This window comes from Leptodactylus fuscus, chromosome 4 (genome assembly GCF_031893055.1).
Source record: "Leptodactylus fuscus isolate aLepFus1 chromosome 4, aLepFus1.hap2, whole genome shotgun sequence".
Lineage (NCBI taxonomy): Eukaryota > Metazoa > Chordata > Amphibia > Anura > Leptodactylidae > Leptodactylus > Leptodactylus fuscus.
Genome location: NC_134268.1, coordinates 121,823,462 through 121,844,341, shown reverse-complemented (window position 1 = coordinate 121,844,341; position 20,880 = coordinate 121,823,462). Strand labels below are relative to the sequence as shown.

Genomic DNA, 20,880 nt, shown 5'->3' with positions numbered 1-20,880 from the left:
GATAATGCTATACTTCTCAGAGCATGTAGATTGATGTACAAAAAACCTCTTTCCCTATTAACTCGTTTTTGACAAAAAGTGGAGATGGAACCTTCTTGCTCTAAAGCGGCGATATGTAAGTGACGTCCAAGTTCCTTTCCTTAGGCCGCTGATTGGCCTTAGCAGTCACATGAGACAAGGACTTCTGTTGGAAGAAGCATTGGGGAACTGCAGGTCTGGACAGCTGCAGGGGATATTAGAGCATCAGGGACAGGAGATAATATTTAGCATTTTACATTACCTGCTAAGTGGATGGGATTCTGGCTAATCTCATACACACATTGCAGAAAAATACCTGCTTTTTTTGTAAATCGCACCAAAAGCCTGGCAATTTCCGTATAGGTATAAAAGGGACAAAGTCAAAAGAGGAAAACACTTTGCGGTCTTTTTGGCTGCAGTTAGCTATTAATGCTTTAGCCTTAGGGAGAAAAGGCACCAGAAGAGATTCCCAGCACCCCTTGCCTCACTTCTCCTGTATCATAGGAACTACTGCTAAAATAGTAGGGAATGTACTCTACACAGCTTAAATATTCACTTTTCACTAACCGCCGTGCATTCATGTTTGAGAAACTAATTGGTCCCTATACCCCTTGATATATTCTTTGAGGGTTGCAGTTCTCAAAATATGGTCTCTCCCTATGGATTTCCACTTTACTGGCTCCTCAGAGGCTCTGAAAACGTGACATGGCATCCAAAGCTGCATGCCCAAACTGCAGACTAAGCACAAAGGTATGAGTCTGTTTTACCCAAGATAACAACGACAAATGTGGGCAAATCTGCTGTGCCAGGCTCTCAGATGGAAGAATCGCTATTTGGTTTTTAGACGTCATTCCACTTTTGCAGAGCCCCTGAAAAACTGGTAAAGTGTGTTCCACCGACAAGTGACCCCCCCCCCCTTTTGAAAACTACATCCTGAAAGAATTTACCCAGGGTTACAGTGAACATTTTTTTAACCCCCAAGTATTGCAATCATTTATTCTCCAGACATAAATGTGCAGCTGATGGTGAAAGGAGAAAATGGAAATTTTTCCATTGTGAACTATATTGTGTTCAGCTTGTGTCAGAGATGAACATTCCAAAAGCTTTTGTGCCCAGGATTTATGGAGTGTTGCTGACACTAGATGGGTGAAACATATCGGACACTGAAATTGTGTTGTGTTTTTTTTTTTTTTTCCCAATCTGCCGCAAACTCATTTCATTCTACATTGCATTAACAAAATTAATGCAACACTCAATGGGTTAAATTGCTTGCTACAGCATTTGATAAACCCTTGAGGGGTGTAGTTTCCAAATTGGGGTCACATGTCTGTGGTTTCCCCTTTACTGCCAATTCAGGTACTCTGCAAAGTGGCGTGATGTCCAAAAACCAAAATCGCGCTCCTTCCTTTCTATGCCCAGCGTGAGCCTAAACAGTAGTTTATACATAAACCACATGTCCGGAAACTAGTCCCTCTAAATCTATACACAAAAAGCGCAGTGCTCCTTCCCTTCTGAGCCCTCCTGTGTGCTCAAACAGCAATTTATGCACATATATATATATATATATATATATATATACAACTTTTGTTTGTACCCAGGATAATCCACTGAAAAGTTTTAGAAGTGTGACACAAAGTGGGCACGATATTTCAGGCACATATTTCTTTAAAAATTAAAATTTTTCACTTTAATTTTTGGGAAAAAATTCTGGGCTGAAAATTATAATAAAACACCTTGATAAATTCTATGAAGGGTGTAGTCTCCAATTTGGGGTCACTTTTTGGGCTTTCCATTGTATTGGTACTCTAGGGCCTCTGCAAAAGTGACGCTGCACCCAAAACTAGTTCAACAAAATATATCCTCCAAAAGCAAAATACCGCTCTTTTTATTGCAAGCCCTGCCATGTTACCCATACAACATTTTACAACCATATATAGGGTGTTAGCAATTTTTCATTTGTACATCCCAGTGTTAATAAAATCTGTAATATAACTGTGGGGACAAAATTTTACTATAGCCCGTGATAAATTCCATGATCGGTGGGGTATAGTTGGAGTCAGTTGTGCAGGGGTTTCCTCTGTATTGCTACTTTAGGGCCTCTGCAAATGAAATATAGGAACTGAAAAGTGAAAAGCAGATTTTGCTGGAAGAAAAGCGCTGCCGTGCGCCCAAACGTCAGTTTACACCCACATAAGGGGATATTTCTGTACTTGGGAGAAATTGTATAACAAATTTATGAGGTGCATTTATTCTTTTAACCCCTTGTGCATGTGTAAATTTTATGGCTGAGTGAACTATATAACTTTTTTTTTTTTTTTAATATAAAATGTCATTTCCCTATTGTTTTAATTCCTGTGAAATGCATACAGTGATAAACTTCACAAATGTGGTTTTGAAAATGGGGTGCTTTATGGGGGTTTGTGTAAAAAAAAAAAAAAAAAAAAAAAAAAAAAAAAAAAAAAAAATTGGAGACTGAACTTTTAAACTTTAAAGAGGACCTTTCACCACTTTTGGCACAGGCAGTTCTATATACTGCCAGAAAGCCGACAGTGCGCTGAATTCAGCGCACTGTCGGCTTTCCCGATCTGTGCCCGGTGTAAAGAGCTTACGGTGCCGGTACCGTAGTGCTCTATGGTCAGAAGGGCGTTTCTGACCATTAGCCAGAGACGTCCTTCTGCCTCGCGGCGCCTATTGCGCTGTGCTGTGGAGCGGGGAGGAACGCCCCCTCCCTCTCCTGATAATGCTCGTCTATGGACGAGTACTGTGAGCAGAGGGAGGGGGCGTTCCTCCCCGCTCCACAGCACAGCGCGATAGGCGCCGCGAGGCAGAAGGACGTCTCTGGCTAATGGTCAGAAACGCCCTTCTGACCATAGAGCACTACGGTACCGGCACCGTAAGCTCTTTACACCGGGCACAGATCGGGAAAGCCGACAGTGCGCTGAATTCAGCGCACTGTCGGCTTTCTGGCAGTATATAGAACTGCCTGTGCCCAAAAGTGGTGAAAGGTCCTCTTTAAATATGTTGTCCAGTTTTAAAAACACATTTTGCATTTTAAAATACCCTTCAGAACCAAGTGGTCCCTAACAGATGGGTTTGGGAAATTTTATTGCAAATCAAGAAAATCGCTGTCAGATTGAGCCTTCTAACATCTAATATAAATTAAAGGATGATTAAAAGATTATGCCAATGTAAAGCAGAGATATGGTAGATAAAATACAAATACAGGTATGAAATGCTCTATTTTTCAAACAGACAATGGTATTGGGTGGTATGACGATCTGTTTGAAAAGTAGAGCATTTCATATTTTAAAAATTGGCAATTTTTCTAAACTTCCATCAAATTATTTTTATTTTTTTCTATAACTAAATGCAAGAAATATTGATCAATGTTGATCAAACATTGATCACTAACATCAAATGCAATCACTTGTGTAAGTTAAAGCATCTTAAATTTATGGCCACCTAAAGTGGCATATGTCCTAAGGACCATTTTTGTGCATGCCATTAAGGGGTTAAGTATAAGGCAAAAAATGTTAATCTCCCCCAATATAATAGCAAAATAAATAAAAAAAAAAAATTAAATGTTATATTTATTTGTCCTTGCTTTTAACTATACATATGTTTGTGTTTTAGGCATCAAGAGTCATACTGATTTTCTGCTATCATTGCTTTTTATATGGCTGAAACATCTAAACAGTTTCCTTCTGTAGTTGATCGTTATTTTACGCGATGGTACAAAACAGGTAATTTGCAGAAACAAAATTGGAGACTGAACTTTTAAACTTAAATATGTTGTCCAGTTTTAAAAACACATTTCGAATTTTGATGGCATTACAAAAGAAAAAAGTGGGTCCTCCGTACTAGGACACTCCCCTTCTATTAGGTAGAGTAGAAAGTTGGGGGGGGGGGAAACAGGTTTCGTTTTGCTAATGTTTTATCTCTGCATATTGCTAGAATACTCATTGGTTTTAACTGGGGGAAAAAAAAACAACAATCCAGCAAGAACATGCACTACTGTCCGATGGCCATTTTGGTGTAGTTCGCTGGACAACTGAGCATACTGCTCAGGGCCCTGGGGAATGTCCAGGGTGCTCCGTGGACTCATTTACATAAAGTTATTAACCAGGATTACAACGGAACAGCGGGGAGAATCTAAAAAAAGATACTAGTAGAGTAGCCTTTTTAAAGTCTATTCAGGCACACAAGAAAATGTCCGCTTACAATACTGTGTAAGCAGACACTTTTCTTGTGGCTGCGGGCATGCGCAGTCAGCTTTGCCCTAGGCCTGAGGCTTAGAAGTTTGAAGCCAGCCCCCGGAAGAAGACGTGATGAAGAGGATGTTCCTGAAGAAGATGGCGGCGCTGGAGAGTTCTCTTGCAGCATTGGGGACCCCCCCAGTGCTGTTTGAGTGCTGGGGCCTGCCTCCAGTGCTGCGAGAGAACTCATATGCATACTGGCGGAAAACAGGTTTTTTACTGAACGGCGAGGCGGAGAAGACATCTAAAGGTAGGAGACGAATAGCCTTTCTTAAGGCTATTCCGACGTGTTGGGGAGAGAGTTTTTAATGGTAGAATCCCTTTAAACACAATCCTGTAGTTTCAGTGCTTGATCAGATAACTTTAGTGGTAACCTTTCAATGATAAAAGTTAGGTAAACATGAAGATATTGGTGCTGAAAACAGATGATCTAAGTGATATTTTTTTTGCCTCTAAACGTTAAAACATGGTTTAGACAGTATTTCTCTAGGCACTGTTCAGACTAATTTGCCAATCTGGAACAAGATGATAGAAGATAAAAATCAGAGATATCCTACAAGAAATGGAAAATTAATACAAAAATTAAAATTAACAACAATTCTATTCTATCTTTCTTCACATATTGAGTTACTGATTTACATCTCAAAGTGGTATCGGGATCTAAACGGTTTTGAAAGTGAAAAGGTTGAAAAGCAGTTAAACTAACCCCTTGAGGACACTGAAATTTTCAGTTTTTGTGTGTTGTTACCTTACAACCACAAACTTAAATGTATGTTATTGAGATTTTAAAGAGGACCTTTCACCACTTTTGGGCACAGGCAGTTCTATATACTGCCAGAAAGCTGACAGTGCGCTGAATTCAGCGCACTGTCGGCTTTCCCGATCTGTGCCCAGTGTGAAGAGCTTACGGCCCGGTACCGTAGCTCTTCTATGGTCAGAAGGGCGTTTCTGACCATTAGCCAGGAACGTCCTTCTGCCTCGCGGCGCCAATCTCGGAACTCCCCCCTCCCTCTGCTCACACAGCTTGTCCATAGACGAGCATTATCAGGAGCGGGAGGGGGCGTTCCTCCCGGCTCCACAGCACAGCGCGATTGGCGCCGCGAGGCAGAAGGACGTTCCTGGCTAATGGTCAGAAACGCCCTTCTGACTGTAAAGCGCTACGGTACCGGGACCGATAGCGCTTTACACCGGGCACAGATCGGGAAAGCCGACAGTGCGCTGAATTCAGCGCACTGTCAGCTTTCTGGCAGTATATAACACTGCCTGTGCCCAGATATGGTGAAAGGTCCTCTTTAAGTGATAGACCAACACAAAGTAGCAGATAATTGTGAAGTAGAAGGAAAATGATACACGGTTTTCAAGATGTTAATCAAATAAAAGTTTGAAAAGTTTGCCGTGTAAATTCTTTAACATAAGACAACACCTTATACAGCCACATCAATGAAAAAAGGGAAATGGTTATGGCTTCTGAATTGCAGAGGAAAAAACTAATAACGTTTATTTGCCCAATGACAGCACTTATCCCTATCCAAAGGGTTGGGAATAATTATACAACTAAGTACAGCACTCTATTAGTCTCCTTGAAGTGAATAAAGTTGTGTGTGCATACTACCACTGAATCACACAGTAGATTAAAGATCACCTTTTCTTCTTCAGAGGTCACATCATTCAGATCCCCAGCAATCAGACACTTATTCCCTATCCAGTAGATAAGTGCTCTTTATGGGGAACTAGCAGTACCCGCGACTTCGTCCGCGGAACCCTGAACCCCTGCGCGACCCACCTGTAGCACTGCGTAGGCTTCTTCCTTTGCCTTGTGCCCACAGCGGCTCCCTTTTCCTCATCTCCCCCCTGGTGCCCGCCAACCCCCTTTTTTCCTACCCACTCCCTCATGTGCTCGCTTCTTTCTCCTACCCGGTGCCCCTTTTCCCCCCTAGCCCCGTGTCCCCCCCCCCCCCGTTTTGCCTACCCCGTGCCCCCTTCCCTGTCTTACCTACCCAGTGACCCCTTCTCCCCCCCCCCCCCCCCCCCCAGACCCTGTGTCACCTTTTCCCCCACCAACCTGTGCCCATGGCCTCACCAAACCCCGGGCTCCCAGTGCACCGATGTTACAGGAGTGCCTATGAGGGCCCCCCTCCCGCGGCAAGCCATGTGCCCCCATTCCATCTGTGGGCGCTGTGGCGGCCCTGTCCCCGTCCCCCTTCCAGGGACCCCCGGGTTTACCTGCCCAGGCCCCCCCATTCCCGTGTCCCCCACTAGACCGGCAACCGCCTCACCCCCAACACCCCACCCCTCTCCCTTCTCAAAGTCCCCTAACTCGCCTGTCGTCACAACCCTTCTTCTCCAGTGGCCGAATGACACTGTAGATGGCCCTGAGCAGACATCGGCGACATCCCTGACAGACATCCCCAGAGGCCGCAGCTGCCACGGGACAGCAGGCCGAACCGTACTCGCTTATCTCTATCATTAACTCTTACACAGGGGTTAATGTGAAGGACATTATGGGATTAATTGCTATTAATAAGAGGCGCATGGAGTTACTAAACTGTCATGCACAGGGCCAGACTTTATGTTGCTTGCTCAAGAGTATCCTGTGCCCAAAACTTACATGTACTGGCGCAAAATAACAAATCATACAATGTCGTATATCGAAGTATATTAACCTGAAATACCTCTGTCCCAAAGACACTATGTACAATTTATAACAACACCATATAGCAGCTGAAATACAAATTACGTTCAACACAAAAGTCTCACGTATTCTCAGAATTACAGCAAAAACAAGATACAAAGTTACATTTCATATCCCATACCTTATACACACTACTAAAACCTTACCCGCGCCTGTATTTACCCACTTCTACAATCACCGCAGACGAAGTCGCGGGTACCGGCTAGTATATATATATACCTCAAAGTGTTGGCAAATGAAAGTACAACTTATCACACAAAGAATAGGAGCTCACATAGCTATGTGGACAGAAAAAAGTTATGAATTTTGGAAGACTGTATAGGAAAATATGAAAAAAGTTGCCAAGCATTAATGTACAAACTAACCTGTGTCGTTAAAGGCCCAATCAGACTTACTCTTTGAGGCACTAATGTGTATATGCCAAATCCTTTGGTAGGCCTTATTGTCCAGTTTGCGTTCACAAACACTTGTTTGTATTTCAGATGTAAAAGGGCAGCTTCATGAGGACTACTGCATACTTCAGCATTCAAACAGGTAGAGCAAACAAATCAAATACATTTTAAAAGATCTGCCAATCCACTTTTTTATTTTATTTTTTTTCTCAACCAGTCTGATATTTATGAAGAGTTTGAGTAGGAATCAGACATCCATTGTTAGACAGGGGCAGTAAAGCTCCTCTATGTAACAAAAAACTATTGTTTGAATTGGACAATGAGCTCTAAAATGGCCTGATGGCTGGTAGCGTTATGTAAGTTCATTATTGTACTGATTGGACTGTTCAGGCGCTCACCTCTATATAGCTGACTACGATGCAGTGGCTCCCTATGCCCATAGCCAAGTGATTGGTGTAGCCCAGTGTTTGACTTGTATTACTTAGCCTTGTCTTTCTCATTAACCCATTCTGGACATGTTCTGGTGAAAGAAAATGAAACTTGCAAATTTCACCTCCATTTTGTCTTAATTCCTGTTAAATACTTATAGGGTTGAAATACTTGGTATATGCTTTGGCTTATTTAAGGGGTGCAGTTTTGAAACTGGGGTGATTTGTGTTGTTTTTTTTTTTGTTTGTTTTTTTAATACAGGGGGCTTTCAAAACCCCTTGTTAACTGGTTTATTCCCTTGAAAAATGGGTTTGAAAATTTTGAATATTGTTTGACTTTTAAACCTTTATAATGTCAGTTTTATGCCAACATAAAGTGCGAGATCTGGTGCATTAGATTTATGAACTCATTTTGGTGGTATGTGTATCTCTATCCAACGCACATCATTTCAAACGTTTTACAATGCATATTTTTCAAAATTTCCACCAAATTTCCTATTTTTTCAAAATTAAACAAAAAACGTCAACTAAATCTTACCACTAAAATGAAGAACAATGTGTCGTGAAAAAACAATATCAAAATTACTTTGAGTTAGGCCGGGGCCCCACGGATCAATCGATCCCTGTCTTACCTACCCAGTGACCCCCTCCCCCCCAAGACCCTGTGTCACCTTTTTTTTTTTTGCGTGATTGAGGAACAAACATCCAAACATCTAAACACACATACTTTCACATTTATAATATTAGTAGGATTTATTGCCATTTCTCATAAATTGTCTCATTACTTATCTACTATTATTTATGCCAATATCCAGTTATTTAACATGTAGTATTTCAATCACTATTTATTTATATAACTTGCAATTATTAATTACCATATTTTTCGTACTTTAAAGAGGACCTTTCATCAGATCAGGCACATGCAGTTCTATATATTGCTGGAAAGCTGACCGTGTGCTGAATTCAGCGCACTATCGGCTTTCCCGATCTGTGCCCGGTGTAAAGCGCTATCAGTCCCGGTACCGTAGGGCTTTACAGTCAGAAGCGCGTTTCTGACACTTAGCCAGGGCGCCCTTCTGCCCAGCAGCGCCTATCACGCTGTACTGTGGAGTGGGGAGGAACGCCCCCTCCCCTCCTGATAATACTCGCTCACACTGTGCAGCGCGATAGGCGGTGCTGGGCAAAAGGGCGTCCCTGGCTAAGTGTCAGAAACGCCCTTCTGACTGTAAAGCCCTACGGTACCGGGACCGATAGCGCTTTACACCGGGCACAGATCGGGAAAGCCTACAGTGCACTGAATTCAGCGCACTGTCAGCTTTCCAGCAGTATATAGAACTGCATGTGCCCGATCTGATGAAAGGTCCTCTTTAAGCCGCACCTAGGTTTTAGAGGCGGAAAATGGGGGGGAAAATATATTTTGAAGCAAAAAAAAAATGTGGTAAAATATTTAATAGCTTATGAAAGTTGTAGTTTTGCAACAGCTGCAAGGTCACATTGACAGGTGGCCCTGCAGCTGTAGGGGGTTTTATAGACTTGGGGCACAGTGTTTGGGACATGAATGTTTCTTCTGAAAGCTGTCGGTGCCCTTTCTTTGGTCTAGTACACACTACTGGAAAATTATACTGTGTGTGTTGGGGGAGACAGGGGAGATGACAATAAGGGGCATAACATTGAAGGGACACTAATGTCCTATTTATTTTTCGCACACTGTAATGCCTCTCCACATAGTATAATGCTCCTTAGTACCTTGTGTATAGTATAAGTGCCCCTTCACTAGTTAGTGACATTGGCCCCTCTTACTCCAAAAAATACAATAAATACTACACATGTTCAGCTCTTTTACCTTATGGCAGATCCCAGTCAATAGACCTTTACCCCTACTCTAAACTGTTTCTTATAGATAAAAATGGGAAATTAAAATTCACATTTCTGATATACTTTGCGGTCAAGATAAGTTAACATATCTAAAATGTTTATCCTATATAAATTATACTGAGCTATCTTTCTAATATCTTTAGTAATGTTTCCATGCTACAGTTGTGCTGCTCTCTCACTGTACAAAGTGAGTATCACATGCAAACATTACCAGGAGCCGTGCTGTTCTGGCATAGTTGATCTGTGGGGTTCCAGCTGCATTGATGGCCCATCCTAAATAGATATCCTCTTTCGATACATTGTAATTCTTCATCTTTATTCACTTTGGTCCTTTTCTGTTTCTTTCAGAATATGTGTCATTACATTAGCAGAATGCCACCCAGTTCTTCAAAGTGGCAAAAATATTTCTGGTATTAGTTACCAAATCAGTGCCAACTGCAGCAGGCTCCAGAACAAAGTATCAGGAAAATCCAAAAGAGTAAGTGTATGACATTGTGTTACAATTTATTCAGGTTTATTATTAGAACTCTAGGTTTAGACTAACACGATGTTCTCCATGCTCTAAGACAACCTGTGTACTTATATGTAAACTGATTAATGTACTTACACGTACTTATTCGCAGGTATATTAGGTAAAGTCATAAATAATGAAAAAAGCATCTTCCCATTAGAATATCATGAAACGTATTACATGTTTTGTGGCTGATGTTACAGTGTAATAAATAATGTACAACATATTGGATAGGGACAGCTGTGTTATTAGCTTAATCATAGGACCCCCTATCTGGCCAGATGTTTCCTCAGTACAGGTACTCCCGGTTACCCTGACTGCACTATCCACTGTTTTAACCTCTTAGTGGATACATTTGTTTTAAAACGGTAGACATTGTTTAAAAGTAAAATTTCAGGGCACAAAAACTTCTGTCAGAAGGGAAAAAACTTTTAAGGGGTTAAAAAGATGTGTCCACAGTCACACAGTGTGTGTGTTTTTTTTTTTTTTTTTTTTTTTTAAATTTACCGTACTTCTTTCAAAAGAGCATCTCCCATACTAACACTTTGTATAGCCATTCATGTACTTTGCAGGTGTTAGAACAATTCAGTAATGGAGTGAGTGGTATAAAAAGGCTAATGTCACAGTCGCACATCTCTACTTCGTTATTCCTTATTCCAGAATTCTGTAGTGCAAGATTTAATAAATCCTCATTCCCCATTGATTCATTAAGAGAAAAAAAAATAATTACTTGACTAGTCTGTATCTTTAATATGAATCAAAAACATACTTGGGTCCACTTTACTACTGTCAGAGTTCTTTTCCCAGGTAGATTGTAATATTTTTATACAGACCCACAGTATTTGTCCAGTAAAAAACTAATAACATCTAATTCCCTAAGTGGGAAACAAGCTGGCTATGAGTGTCCAGTCTATCATCCTTGCACAGAACAATGGGGTCCATATATGGATGAGAAAACACTTTGCAATGTTACACAATGTGAAGATGTCACATACTTTGACAAAATGGATTGAGACTCACTCTGGTTCAAAAAGATACAGATCTTTGTCATATAAGAAAAGAGATTTACTCTAACACTACAGTCGCTATACTGGTGAGACTTCTACCAAAATCTCTATGTAATAGGTTGGGATTACCACCAATGCTGTTGATAATTGCCATACAGTTACTGCTATGTTTACACATTGCTGTTTTGGTGCTATATTTGTGCCAAAGAAATTTTATTAGTAGGAAAAAACAAATAAATTTTTCTTAGTATTTTTGTGTGTTTGGCTAAAAACAAATATAGCGCCCTGAAAAACTTTGAAATCTATGATGCAATATTCATTATAAAGACACAACACTTTGAATAATTTTTTTTTTTTTTTTTGCGTATTCAGGGGGCTCAGTTCTTAACAGAGTTTGCACCTTTGTGTCGGATTACCTGCTGTGACGGTGATGAATATACCATTTACAGGTGCATATTTCATTAAACCACTTAAGAACTATTTAATGTGTTGGCTCTGGAGATTCTTTCAGTGTTAGGAGCTTTTGCTTTTAAAGAACAGTAGGCGGTGAATAAGTAGTTGTCATGAAAACTAATCCTTGAAAAATGTGTGGGAGAAAAGAATATATCTCAGAGTGGCTGCAGGTCCAATTTTGGTGGGATATGAGAATTTTCTGTTTGTCTTTTAACCCTTTAGTTTGTCTCGGCATAACTTTGTTCTGTTCTCCTAGTTGCATTAGGGGCCGGTTACTGGAAGTAAATGAAAATATACTTCACAATCCTAACCTGCTGAAAGAAAAGGTGAGCAATCGAATAATCATAGTGTAACCTTTCTAAACAAATATTCTGCAAAGTAGTCAATGTTCAACTTTCTTTATTTTAATATATTGTTTTATATACTTTGTGAAAATTCTATAAAAATTAAAGTATGAAGAACTTTCATGTCCAAAGGAATGTGAACAGTGACCAACAGACGTAATAAAGAGAAAAGAAACAAAAGACTAGGCTAGGAACACCAAGGGGAAAGCTGGGAAGAAGGGGGGTGTCTTTGCAGAAGAAACCATCTGAAATTATATATATACAATAGGTATCCTCCACCGTATTCGTAAATGCCGCAGTCACATTTTCCAAACTAGGAATGGTTTTTATGCAAGCCAGAAGATCAATACGGGGGGGATATTAACTAATTTCCAGTGCACAAATAGAGAAACTATCTGGAAAAAAATATTTCCCAATTGTCTAGAGGGCAAATTAAGCAAGTAAGTAAAGGAGTCTAGTGGGAAAGCCCGTATAAAGAGATGACCGGTCTGCTCCTTCACCTCCGACTGTGTGGGGGAGGTAGCTTGGTAACAGCAATGGTGCGGACCCAACCAGTCAGACAGGGACACAAAATACGCAGCAAACAGGTTTATTTAGAAAAAAAAAACATGGAAAATAAATAAACCTTCAATTCAGACACAAAATGAGCAAAATAAAATACAGCCTTAACCTCAGGTAAAAAACGATGTGAAACAAAATCCTGCTCGTCCGAGCTCTTAGCCACATGTATAGTTAGTTTATTGTTACCATTTAGTTAACGACCAGCCACATGAACAAGCAGTCTCCCCAGACTCAAAGTATCAGGACAGACTCAGATGCCTCCTCTCATTTCCTGGATCTGCCCTGAAGTGCAGGCTCTTCAGCCTTTTATGGCTCAGTAATTATCCTATTTCCCACAGCTAGAGCTGAGGCCTATTCCAGACCCACCCTGGACCACATGTAAGTCAGAAATCTGGGGCTGATATAGCGGAACTCCAACACTCTGCCTGTTACCTTCTCATAACTATTACATCACGATGAGCACATAGTTAACGTACAGGCTACCCTGCGTCCTTAAGAGGGTAAGGACACAGGAGAGAAAATATGAAAAAAGTCGCAGAGCAGTAACATACAAACTACCCTGTCTTTCAAAATTCATAACTTATTTTTTTTATTTTTTTTTAAATTGTCAGTCTAGCTGTGTAAGGGCTTATTCTTTGCATGACAAATTGTACCTTCATTTGCCACTATCTTGGGGTACATATAATGTTTTGATTAGCTTTTATTTACATTTTTAGGGGTACGTGTAAAATAAATCTATCATAAATTTTTTTTTTTTTTTGCATGTTGTTTTTACAGCATTCTCTCTGCATTAAAAATGACATGGTCACTTTGTCCAACGGGTCATTACGACTGCGCCAATACCATATTCATATTTGTTTTTTATTACGTTTTACAAGTAAAATGGCACTTTTTGAAAATGAATGAATGATTTTCCTGGGATCACCATATTATGATGCCTTTAACCTTTTTTACTGTATTGTTGACAGAGTTAAAAAACTCACTTTACATATTTCTAAGTATTGCAGAAAATCGCACAGTAGTTCCTATTGGAACTACACTGACCGGCCACTTTATTAGGTACACCATGCTAGTAACGGGTTGGACCCCCTTTTGCCTTCAGAACTGCCTCAATTCTTTGTGGCATAGATTCAACAAGGTGCTGGAAGCATTCCTCAGAGATTTTGGTCCATATTGACATGATGGCATCACACAGTTCCCGCAGATTTGTCGGCTGCACATCCATGATGCGAATCTCCCGTTCCACCACATCCCAAAGATGCTCTATTGGATTGAGATCTGGTGACTGTGGAGGCCATTGGAGTACAGTGAACTCATTGTCATGTTCAAGAAACCAGTCTGAGATGATTCCAGCTTTATGACATGGCGCATTATCCTGCTGAAAGTAGCCATCAGATGTTGGGTACATTGTGGTCATAAAGGGATGGACATGGTCAGCAACAATACTCAGGTAGGCTTTGGCGTTGCAACGATGCTCAATTGGTACCAAGGGGCCCAAAGAGTGCCAAGAAAATATTCCCCACTCCATGACACCACCACCACCAGCCTGAACCGTTGATACAAGGCAGGATGGATCCATGCTTTCATGTTGTTGACGCCAAATTCTGACCCTACCATCCGAATGTCGCAGCAGAAATCGAGACTCATCACACCAGGCAACGTTTTTCCAATCTTCAACTGTCCAATTTCGATGAGCTTGTGCAAATTGTAGCCTCAGTTTCCTGTTCTTAGCTGAAAGGAGTGGCACCCGGTGTGGTCTTCTGCTGCTGTAGCCCATCTGCCTCAAAGTTCGACGTACTGTGCGTTCAGAGATGCTCTTCTGGCTACCTTGGTTGTAACGGGTGGCTATTTGAGTCACTGTTGCCTTTCTATCAGCTCGAACCAGTCTGGCCATTCTCCTCTGACCTCTGGCATCAACAACGCATTTCCGCCCACAGAACTGCCGCTCACTGGATGTTTTTTCTTTTTCGGACCATTCTCTGTAAACCCTAGAGATGGTTGTGCGTGAAAATCCCAGTAGATCAGCAGTTTCTGAAATACTCAGACCAGCCCTTCTGGCACCAACAACCATGCCACGTTCAAAGGCACTCAAATCACCTTTCTTCCCCATACTGATGCTCGGTTTGAACTGCAGGAGATTGTCTTGACCATGTCTACATGCCTAAATGCACTGAGTTGCCGCCATGTGATTGGCTGATTAGAAATTAAGTGTTAACGAGCAGGTGGACAGGTGTAACTAATAAAGTGGCCGGTGAGTGTATGTTTAGGCAGTCAAGAGGCTTTGATCCAGCCACCTGGCTGCCATAGAAACACCTAGGAGCCTGCAATGTTATCCTGGGGGTCCGAGGGGCTTGGGTGGGGGAGCTCTTGCCCACGGATCCCTGAATGCTGTGATTCCTATTTATCACGGCATCCAGAGAGTTAATAACAGTGACATTAGATCACCTTGTTATTACGCCGCTAAGCGTTAACTAAATGCTCAGCTCTGCATTATAGTATGGTACAGAGCAGGAAGGGGTTAGAGAGTGAAGGAGAGCTGGCGTGTGGTAGGAGGTCTTGTAGTTGTATCATAGTTTTGGAAGTAGGGTCATTTTCACTGCCGATATACTCCTAAAAACGAGAGATCTGCAATGGTTTCCACTTATCTAATAATATCTTGAAATAGTCAGAGATAATTTTAGGAATATAGAGAGGTATATGTTTGAATAAGCGGAATCCAAAGGTATTAGAGTGAGTGTTCTTACCATTGAAAGTAAAAGTTACTATGTAATAGCTGTACAGTTTCATGGGGAATGTTTAGCGGTAGAGCCTCTGTTTTGGATGAGATAATCTTGTAGCCCAATAAATGGCTGTTTCTAATGGGGAAGGAGCTGAGGAAGTTTCACCACTGCTTCAGGACAGGAGTACAGCTCTCAAATAACCATGAGGAAAACCCCAAAAGCTTCAAGGTGGTCAAAGGCATTCTCAGCATCTAAGCTGAGGATGAAGAGCAAAAATTGAGTGACATATTCACTATCCTTCCTCCCTCCTCCCTGACCATGGGACAAAAACCACCTGGAGTTTATGGATAAAGGAGTGGAGCCAAGCAGTCAGTCAATTTGCTAAAATCTTTGTGACTAGTTTTAAATCGGAGTTTAAATGGGTGATGGATTTATAGTTTGCGTACTCCTGGAGATTTTTATTTGGCTTGGGTAGCAGGTTAATAAGTGAGTGTAGAATTGTCAATGGGATTGGATGCGTGTCTAAAAAGGCAGTCTATTAGCTGGTTAATCACTGCCAAGGGGGTTGTTCCAACAATCAGGTGGAGAGGATTCGAATTCAGGATGTCAGTCTGGGACTTCGCCTGTTTATTCTTTCTAAATAGCAATTCAGTGCCCATGCGTTATAGCTATGAGCTTCCCAGGGGATAGCATCAGAAGAAACTGACAGTGTTCTCCTGGAAATAATTAGTTAAATCTCCCACAGCTCAGGCTACACTGTGGATGCATTTAAGGAGGGCCTCTTTAAGGGAACAATGGCAACTGCGGGTTGGGACTGGAGTAGGGAACAAAGATATAGCTACTGGAGCATGAGTTGACCATGACAAAAGACCAGTCTCACCTGTAGTAAGCAGACGTAGGGTTGGGGCATTGCTGAAGAAGTATTTGATTCTAGTAACTGCATTTTGGGGGCGGGAAAAGAACGATCCATGGAGTTTGACTTGTCATAGGTCAAACAAAGCGTGGAATCTAATAGTGAGTTTAGATTGTGTGCTGTGTGTGGGTCTGTCTTCCAGAGACAACCTTCCATAGTTTTAGAGAATACAATATTAAAGGTGTTGTCCCGTCACAAGGATCCTATCTATACTGCTTATTAATGTGAATGTAAGACTTTTCCTAAATACAATGCTTCAGCAAAACTGCTTTGTTTGGCCACTATCTTACTTTATTCATTTTTTTGTGGCCACAGCCCTGACCTAGCTGCTCCTGAGTCAAGTGATGTGCCAGCCTGCTCTCAGGGGGAAGGGAGGAGGGGCTAAGTGCACGGGAACGAGTCTGGAGGGGGGGGGGGTAGTTTACCCTTTGGGGGAAGGGGCCGCCAATACAGGGTTAGACGCCGGCACAGGTGAAGCCAGCAACATCGCTATGCTTCTGCCCTGGAGGAGCGGAATAACAGCATCGCTTCTGCCGCTGCTGTCTTCATGCAGGGCAGAAGCATAGCGATGTTGCTGGCTTCACCTGTGCCGGCGTCTAACACTCCCTGACATCCGCTGTAATAGAGAGGCGGATGCTGGGGACAGTTAGACGCCGGCACAGGCACATCGCTATGCTTCTGCCCTGCATGAAGACAGCAGCGGCAGAAGCGATGCTGTTCCGCTCCGGGTTCACATATGCAAAGCCAAGCGGCGAGATGCCGCCGGCCCTGCGTGCAAGCTCATACACCAGTCTAACCTTCACAATACGAATACAGACCCGCAGGGTGTCGGGTCTGTATTCGCATTGTGAAGGGTAGACTGGTGTATGAGCGCGTACGCAGGGCCGGCGGCATCTCGCAGCTTGGCTTTGCATATGTGACCCCGCCCACCAATGACGAAACAAAGCCGGAAGACAGAAGATTTTAGAGGAACGAAGACGGGTAAGTATGCGACGTGGGACAACCCCTTTAATTCTCCCTCCACAAACCAGGTCGCATTAGAGTAAGTTTGCATATCACTTAGGACCCAACGCAAATCTGGGAGAGGTTTGTTGACTGTGGAGGAGGCCCTTGTGTATAATGATCAGGCAGGTACGGGAGCTTAATATAGCCACACCTGCTATACGGCAGACATGAAACTGGCAAGTGGTAGGGAAATAATATCAGGTGAAATGAAACGTACCAATGTGGTCATACTGGGTTTTCTGGAGGAATACTATATTTGTCCGGAGGGAAAGTGCTTCATATTGGAGCCCAGGCGCTTAACATTTTCTCCCCCACTCCTTTTCAAGCTTAAAGACAGGGAACCATAAACCGCAGTAAAATAAATTATAAGCAGGACTAATTTTCCTGTCAGGGAGCATATAAAGGGTGTTATGTATAGCTGAAGCACATTAACCAAATTAATCATTAGGCGCACCAGGAGGTAACTGTACTAGAAAAACATGGCAGCTGCACAGAAACAGAGCGGCCACACTAGCCACCAGGTCTGTGCTGCTTCCTACAGCAGGGACCCAGCAGCATTGCCCGTGATCAAAGATGACTCTGATGGTTACTCAGATGCCACGGCATCTGAATGGTTACTTTCACTTTCTCTTTTCTTCTCGGTAAGAGGACGCCCCGCCCCCTAAAAATGGAATAAAATTTATGACCAGCCGCAATATTAATGTATAGAATCTCCCATAAAATAGTGGGAGGGAAAAAAAGAAGCTTAAAAAAAAATAAATAAAAGTTCTAAATCACTCCTTTCCCTAGAATACATATAAAAGTAGAAAATTACTGTGAAACACATACACATTAGGTATCCCTGTGTTTGACAGTGCCCGGTCTACTGAATATCTGCAGTGCTCCTGTTCCATCGGGAAGGAGTTAATACGAGCACTGCAGATACCCTATATTCAGCCAGGCTGAATTCCAAGTGGGGGGAAAAGAAACTCGGTCCTCAAGCTCAGGGAAGGGGCAGACAGACAACCAAAACACCCCCTCCTCTTTCTCAGCACCCAGCAACTACTGCACCCAAAAACTCCGACCATGCATTTTCCCCCCTAGGCTTATACTCGACTCAATACGTTTTCCCAGTTTCTTGTGGTAAAATTAGGGGGGGTTGGCTTATATTCGGGTCGGCTTATACTCTAGTATATACAGTATGTAGACATAAAAAAAACGAGAAAGTTATAGCTTCTGGAATGTAGGGAGTAAAAAAATTAAAATACAAAAATGAAAAATGTCTGCGTCTCCTAACGGTTAGGGCCCGTTCACTCGGAGTAAACGCGCGTGTATTTTGGCAAAATACATGTGTAAAAACAAGACTCCCATTGACTTCAATGACATTTTACGCGTGTATTTTCATGGTTTTTTTTTTACACTTGTAAAAAAGTCTTTGAAGTCAATGGAGTCTTATTTTTACACGTGGGAGTCTTTTTTTTTTTTATCAGCGCTGATTTTGCTGTGAGTTATCATAGCAGAATCAGCGCCACTTTACTCTGTGTGAATGCACCCTTAGGGCTAGTTCACACAGGCTTTATTGGGAATCCGCATCAGAATCTGGCTCAAAAAAAACGCCTCCCATTGAAATCAATGGGAGCCGGTCATTTCCTTTTTCCACGAGTGGTTTGTTCCTGCTCGCGGAAAAAAAGGGCATGCTGCTTCTTCTTCAGGTGGATTCCGCGGCTAACTAGGCCCATTCATTTGGGCCTAATCTGGAGCGGAATGCCACGACTGCACTGCACCGGCATCCAGTCACCGCTAGCCATTTTTTGGACCGGAATCTGAGGCTGCCTCCGCGTCAAATTCCGGTCCAAAAAACTCATGTGTGAACTAACCCTTAGGGTGCATTGACATGGAGTAAAGTGGCGCTGATTCAGCCACAATAACTAGCGGCAGAATCAGTGCTGATAAAAAGACTTCCATTGCGTTCAATGTGTTCCGTGCGGAAGACGGATCCCATTGAACTCAATGGGAGTTTTTTTTATCAGCACTGATTCTGGAGCGAGTTATCGTGGCAGAATCAGCGCCACTTTACTCCATGTCAATGCACCCTGACAATGTAAACAGCTGCATGGGACAGGGAGCTCCTATTTAAGCAATAGGACCATAGCTGCCCTTATTACTGGAATAGGAGCAGCCTGCAAACTCTCCCCATCCACTAACTGCTCTCGGTACAGCTGATCTATGTGGAGTCAAGGCGTCAGACCCCCACAGATCATATACCCATTATCCTATGGTTAGGTAATCGGCTTATACCCCTTTAATATTAGTATTTTAAACGTGTGTAGGATAGAAAAATTAAGATATAAATTTTACTGCTCTTACTTGATTGTATTTTAAGCCCCCTCCCCATTTAAGATGTAATGTCCAACTGTACTTTATGCATTACCAATTTTAGTATCAAATGTCCCAATATTTCATAGTTATTGGTTTTCTAGCGTACAGTTGTTTGTCATCCAGGACATTCTGTAGTAGCTTTACAGGATGTCCAGTGATGACCCTACAACAGTAACATGTTGCCCTGTGGCTCTCAGTCCCAGGGGTAAGTATTACACAGCTTGGGGCATAGTGGCTATTTACCACTCAGGCATGCTAACAGCACTTTGATAGAAATACTGAAGAAAACACACATGCTCATTTTTAGTTGACTTTTCTGAGCCACTTATTTCTGTAACATTGTTTTCCAACACAGCCATCGACAGAAGGTTACATTGCAGTTGTGCTACCAAAGTTTGAAGAAAGCAAAACTGTGACAGAGGGACTTCTTTCCCAAGAGCAATATGAAGAAATCGTCTTGAAGCGGACATCTGGCCAAGATCCACAGCCAGATTTCTGAGAGAGTCTATGCAGCCTTCAGCAACCTACCTCTACTGAAAGGACCATTTATAAGCCATAGCTGCTGGTGTTTGCAGTCCTAATCCACAGATTCTGGAATACAGAGTTGACTATAAGCCTTGTTCAGCAGTAAATGTCTCCTGTTGCTTTTTTTTCTACTTTATTTGCAGTTATTCTTAGAACCATTTGCTTGTTTTTACGTTTAAGACATTGATCACATTAGAGGCATTATACAGTGAAGGATAACACTTGTAAGCTGTAGAGGTTGTCCAGTTATGTCCTTGAAATGTGAGGGTTTTATTTTGGCTTTAATAAATGGTTTTCTCTGAATGTTCACACTGTACAGGAATTGGCCGTTCACTCATCACATTTGAAATTTTTTTTTTTTTTTTTTTTTTTCAGTGCTGTGCCAACATGGGATTTTTGTTTTTAAAGTGAATTTTACATTTTAATATAGGTTATACTTGGTTAATCTTTCAGTATCATTTAAGTTTCATCTACATAAGAAATTAAAGGTTCCCTTTAACTTCTGTTCTGTTGAATGTGGTGTCTGATCTGCCAACCAACATATTATAGAGTAAGGGCGGTAGGGATACCTAGATTTATATATAAAAAAAAAAACAAAAAAAAAAAAACCTGATGGTTATACGTATACTTGTATTTTTCTCAGATTATTTTTTTTATTGCCCCAGTGATATGGAGGTGTTCCGCAGTAAAAAGATAACTTCATCAACTTAAAAAAAAAAAAAAAAAAAAGTCGCACTTTGGCACTCACCACATCAGATGGCTCTTTGCAAAAACAGCAATATTTATGTAACTACATCCAAATGAAATAAACACTGGTGTAGA

General features: G+C 41.7%; 1 protein-coding gene across 1 annotated transcript in view; it reads left to right on the top strand.

The window, feature by feature from the left end:
- ABITRAM (actin binding transcription modulator) overlaps window positions 1–20,355 on the top strand; it is a 31,039-nt gene extending 10,684 nt beyond the window's left edge. The window contains exons 2-7 of the mRNA XM_075271043.1: window positions 3,652–3,761; window positions 7,449–7,500; window positions 10,010–10,139; window positions 11,552–11,628; window positions 11,889–11,958; window positions 19,889–20,355. Of these exons, the coding sequence (XP_075127144.1) occupies window positions 3,695–3,761; window positions 7,449–7,500; window positions 10,010–10,139; window positions 11,552–11,628; window positions 11,889–11,958; window positions 19,889–20,032 (540 nt within the window). The 5' untranslated portion in view covers window positions 3,652–3,694 and the 3' untranslated portion in view covers window positions 20,033–20,355. The remainder of the gene's footprint in view (window positions 1–3,651; window positions 3,762–7,448; window positions 7,501–10,009; window positions 10,140–11,551; window positions 11,629–11,888; window positions 11,959–19,888) is intronic.
- The last annotated feature ends 525 nt before the right edge of the window (window positions 20,356–20,880 follow it).